This window comes from Austrofundulus limnaeus, unplaced genomic scaffold, assembly GCF_001266775.1.
Source record: "Austrofundulus limnaeus strain Quisiro unplaced genomic scaffold, Austrofundulus_limnaeus-1.0 Scaffold134, whole genome shotgun sequence".
Taxonomy (NCBI): Eukaryota; Metazoa; Chordata; class Actinopteri; order Cyprinodontiformes; family Rivulidae; genus Austrofundulus; species Austrofundulus limnaeus.
The window spans coordinates 53,581-59,186 of NW_013952536.1; the positions used below are offsets into that span (position 1 = coordinate 53,581).

The 5,606-nt window shown below is 39.6% G+C and overlaps 1 protein-coding gene across 3 annotated transcripts in view; it reads left to right on the forward strand.

Moving 5' to 3' along the window:
* Nucleotides 1-5,606, forward strand: part of samd11 (sterile alpha motif domain containing 11) — a 58,456-nt gene that overhangs the window by 43,137 nt on the left and 9,713 nt on the right. For all 3 annotated transcript variants that reach the window (XM_014015739.1, XM_014015740.1, XM_014015741.1), the window contains exon 7: nucleotides 1,799-1,952. In XM_014015739.1, the coding sequence (XP_013871193.1) occupies nucleotides 1,799-1,952 (154 nt within the window). The remainder of the gene's footprint in view (nucleotides 1-1,798; nucleotides 1,953-5,606) is intronic.

Here is a 5,606-nt window from a genome sequence, read left to right on the forward strand (position 1 = left end):
GTGTGTGTGTGTGTGTGTGTGTGTGTGTGTGTGTGTGTGTGTGTGTGTGTGTGTGTGCGTCTGTGGTGTGTTGGCGGGAGAAGGTGGGTGGGGGGAGTGGATAGATTGAGGCAGGGAGCGAGAGGGAGGAGAGAAAGAGCCGGATGGATTTTTCTCTCATTAGAAGCCATGTCTCCTGGTGTGGCCTGGCCCGGCTGATAATGATGAGTCCTCATCTCCTGCGAGGGAGAAAAGGAGGCCGAGGGAAGGAAGAGGTGGAATGAGGCGAGCGGTTGAGGGCAGGAGGTGGAGGTGGAGGGCAGGCAGAGACGGAGGGATGAAGGCATGATTACTGTGGTGGCGGGGAGGTGTAAAAACACTGCGGACTAGTTGTGTGATGTTGCTTTTTTTGTTATTTGTGCAAAAATAAAAATAAAGTTGGCTCGATTTATTTATACAGATATTCTAACTTTTCAGGATAAAAAAACTGTTATTTAGCAGAAACTGAATGTTCTCGCATTTGCTCTAAACTTGAGTTCCTCAGTCTGACAGGTGGATTTTGAACATCGTGTGCATWTTTTGTCTCTTTCTTTACATGCAGACATAAACACTTTTTCAGCATTTAAGGTGAATTAGGCGAGTAGTTTTTCAAAGGTATTATTACGTTTTTTTTCTGAGCTTTCTGCATTCTTAACTGTTTTATACAGTATATCTCTACAAGACAATAGTTTTTAATTGACAACTTTTTTTATTTTCATTGAGACTTGTAACACTTGCAGCTAAGATAGTGAGAGTGTAACAGWCCCTCCAGGAAGTCGTAATGTTACGACTGCAACTAACAACTCCAAGTTGCCCCGAACCCCACGCAGCCTGACAGAGCTCTTTTGTTAAGAACATGGAGTCAGTTATCAGTGTAACTAACTAATCCTCACAAACTCTGATTTCAGCCCAAAAGGCTTGTGCTGAACACTATGAATGTGGTCAATACATTACATATTTTTATTTCTTTGGTATGACTCAGTAGAAATTTGAACTTACTTGGCCATTTTTTAAATTAAATTCATTTAATTTGACCATGACTGAACGTATTCAAGGGGTTGAACACTGTATAGAAGCAGTATGTAACTTTGTTTTTGACTGTGTTGTATAAAGTAACACAAAGTGATACTTGAGTAAAAGTACAAGTATCTTGTTATAAAATTGCTTTGGTAAAAGTTAAAGTCTCCTCTAAGAATATTACTTGAGTAAATGTCTTAAAGTACCTGACTTATTTTGTACTTAAGAATCAAAAGTAAATTTCTGACATAAAATGTACTAAATTTATGTATGTAATGTAGTATTAAAAGTAAAAGTACTGAGTAAAAATGAGAAGCTAGATTTTCCAAATACATTTTTTAAAAGGTGTGCAGCTGTGATGGATTGTGTACAAACTAATATGTGTCATAATGGTATATATTTATACTTCTCATTCAACCACAATTAAATTCAAAGGCGCAGTTTATCAGGACAGATTTTTTTTAACAATAACGAGCCGGAATAAAATAGGAGTAATGACTTTCTACTTCATACATTTTTTTTAAATGTAGGGAGTAGAAAGTAAAGATAATTTTGTGAAAATGTAAGAAGTAGAAGTAAAAAGTTGGCTGAAATTAATTTACTCAATAAAGTACAGATAACCAAAATTTCTACTTAAGTACAGTAACAAAGTATTAGTACTTAGTTACTTTACAACTCTGGTTTTTGTCTATACTTTCTTTTGTTTTCAGCTTTAAATTTTTCATCACATGTTCTTCCTTTGTACTCTTTTTTTTTTTCACAGATCTGTTGCGCACTCGTCAGGAGGCGCTGGTCGCAGCAGTCAGGAATCCAGCAGCATTAGAAGCTCACCTGCCCTCAGCAGGCAGCTCTTCATCATCCAGCCAGAGACGCAAGCAAGGCCTGCCGCAGCACCGGGACGCACATTACAGTGACAGGTAAACAAAACTGTAGCTGCTGCTGAAACGGYATGCGTTTCCTGCTTGCAATACCAGCATTATTCATCATTTGAAAACAAACAAAACAAAATAAAACACCTTCCTCCTTTCAAAGAGCTGAAAGAGTTAATCACCTGTCGGTTTGAATCAGTACACATTCCCAGTTTTTGTGTTTTTCTCTTCAGTTTTCACTTCCTGAGCACTGTTTTAACTCCTYCACTGCACTGCGCCGTCCTCGTGTGAACATGTACATTTCCACATACATGTATCTCGTAAGGATCCAATAACCTCCTGGCTACCACTGTGGAGCTGCACGCCTGCACGCCAGCTCTTCCTCCCCCCACCCCCAACGCTGGCCCCTGCGCCTCCCAAACAAAGCCAGGGGCAGCGGGAGTGGGCGGGTAATTGCTTGTCGATTATTTATGTGGCGCGGGGAGAGGCGAGGGATCGATAATGGGCCGGCGGTGCGGCAGCAGGGGGTGTGTTTGTGTGTGTGTGTGTATGTGTGTGGGAGAGAGAGATTGGTGAGGGGTAGGAGGGGGAAATAAGCAGGAAGCAGAGCGGTCAGGCGCTGTGTGGTGCAGCTCTGGGAGACAGTGGGGGTGTATATATTTTCGTGTGTTAAGGCGAGGCGGGGGGAGCTTAGTGTTTGTTTGTTCCATTTTTCAAGCTGGCGGTCTCCACGCGTGCTCATCTGTGCGTACTAAATCTGGGCTTGTTTGTGTGAATATGTCTGCTAATTTGTGTGTGTGTGTGTGTGTGAGGCCAGTGGTGCAGTGTGAATGTACTCTGTGAGCTGCGGCTGTTCTCTGACAGAACACTGAGTAATTAGCCACACAGGACCGAGGAGAGTTAACCAGGCCTCACCATTCATCCATCCGTTTTTATCTAACTCCATCCTCTCACTTCCTGRAGGCTCTCTTTAACCCCCTCCCGCTTAATGTGGTTTGGAGTGCCTTTTTGCCAAAGATACACAAATGAGGCAAAATGTTGTTAAACAACCGTTCATATGTGCAAACTAATAAACATTAAAGCTGATGAAAAGTTTGTTTAAAGTGGCCTTCATAGACAGCTGATGATGACCTAAAAATTAGGACWGGAAGAATCTGAGCTGAAGTATCATCTTTATCTAACATTAGTTAACTTTTGTCTCTGCTTCATCTTCTGATAAATAAAAATAAATTTCCTGGGATGGACTAATATTCATCTCAGTCTCAGGTCCATGCCAAACGTGAAATACTTGAGTTTTTGCAGGGTTGTGTCCCCCTGATTATATATGTGTTGTCTCTGTTAATAGTCCTGCCTGCTACATTTAACAAGTTAACTTTTGTGTTACCTACATCATCTCAAGTTTACAATTAAGATCATAGGACCAAGATAATGGTAGAAAGTTTATTGTTTATTTGTTATGAAGAACATAATTTCACATTTCTTGTTTATTGCAAGATACAATGCCAAKGGGTGAGCAAWMCTGTTCCTCGAGGGYCATTATCCTGCATGTTTTACTTGTTTCTCTGCTCCAACACACCTGCTTCACTGACTGAATTACCTCTTCAAGTTCTGCAGGAGCCTGTTAATCTACCATTCATTCAAATCAGGTTTTCATTTGTTTTGCATCCTTAAACCTGACGATGACAGAATGCTGTGCAGTTTATGCTTAAAACAAACAGGAAAGTGGACATTTGGTGGAGAAACTGAAGTTCCAGGTTCTTAAAAAAAGCTATATCAGATCATATTAAAAAATACAAAAAGAACTGAGAGATTAGTTATCCTTCAGTTGATCAATTACTGTGTGTCAAGTTCTTCTGATGTTTTTTGTCAACAGTAGTTCATCTTTTGAGTTTAGCAGCCTTCTTATGCCTGATTAATTCAGAGGTAACTGACTTAAACATTTATTTGAAAATGATCAGATACTGGATATTAATGAGTAAGAAAGCTATTGAAGATTTTAAAAAAAGCTCAAAACCACTTAGAATAAAAAATATAAAGAAATGAGGGATGACTTGAGACTTTTGCTCAGTAATGTAAATTAATTTAATATAAGAATTGGCAAAGATGGGAGAAGAAACCTTGGCTGCATTAACCAGCACAAAGGTTTCAGATTGAGCATTTCACTTCCTCTTGAAGGAAATCTGAATGACACAGCATAACATATTCTTTAAGCAGAAGTTTGAGTTGCCATTGTAGCAGCAGTTTAGAGAAGCCACCCTCATGTTTTAGCATGATAATGCCCTTGTGTGGGGTCTCTAACGAAATATTTTCCTCAACTACGTCCTAAAAAAGGCCAGCTTCAAATTGTGGTGAAAAGCATTTCTCAGAGTTGTTGAAGGCTGCTGGAGCGGCACGTTAGAGCCACTATATTAACAATGAAACAGTGGTGTGAAGTCCATATCTACCTGTGTGTAGGAGCATGTGCATCTAAAGACAAGAGTGCAGCAGCCTTTCAAAATAATGTGTATTTTTCGTGAAGAAAAAATGTGACCCATCACATCGAAACGAGGATTAAGTCTAAAAGTGGGATAAGGAGAAATAGGCAAATATAGTGTTTTGATTTAAACGCCTGCAAAAATTGCATTTTGTCAAAACATAATGAATAAATGCCTTATCAATGTATCATTTGAATGAACTGTCTAAAATACTGAAACAAAATTTTGAAGCACTTTTTTGAGCAGTAGCAACAAAAACACCTGATTTTGAGGAAAAACGCCTTAAAATTTTGAGATTTTTCCTGTAAGCTAGAAATATTTTTGTTTCTTTTCAGCTGGGAAATCACATTATTAAAAATATAATCTGAGGTTTCATCTTTATAAGGACATCAAAAATTCTTCGTTAAAATTACATAAAATTAGGCTTGAGACCAAATATTTATGTATTATCATAACCAACAAGACAAATTAAGTCATATTTATGGATTTACTTATATCAGAACGATCCAGGTATCAAAATATAGCATTTAAAACCAGGAATCTGAAAATGTAATGAGGTAATTTTGACCAAATTTAACTTGATTTTCATTTCAGTATGATGGGTCACAAATGGCAAGTTGAATAAGTTAAGTGTGGAGAAAGAATGAAAATGACAAAAAGTAGCAAGCAAAACTAAAAAAACAAAAACAAAACAAAAAAACAGCAATAAAATAAACTAAAAGGAAGCGAGTTAGAGATGGAAGCTCTCTCCGTTCTCCCTCTCCAACTCTCTCCACGGCTCACCTTTCCATCGACCCCTCATCATTGATTATCTGGGGCCCATTAGGGCCCATTGTTAAAAACAAATCATTAGGGCTGCTCGATAGGCTTAGAGCCTGGCGCTCCATTTGTCTGGCCTTAAATGGCACTAAGCTCACCAAACATGTGCAAGGCAAATGGGGGGTGGGGGGGTCACAAAGAAGTAAAGAGAAAGGTAGAAACTGAGGAAGTGGAAAACGTGGAGGCTTAAAACAGTGATGAAGAAAGTGAAGGAGAAGACGGAGCGAGGTGACGGAGAAAGATGAACCAACGCTTGGAGTAAGGAGATGGAAAAAGTGTGAGATAAGGGGGGGGGGGCAGGGAGTGACTGAGATAGAGGGAGGGAGGGTGCAAGCGTGGAGGGAGCCTCATCCATTTTAATGAGCTTCCTGTGTAAATGTGTTCCTGCGGAGAGGGAGCCGAAGGCGGC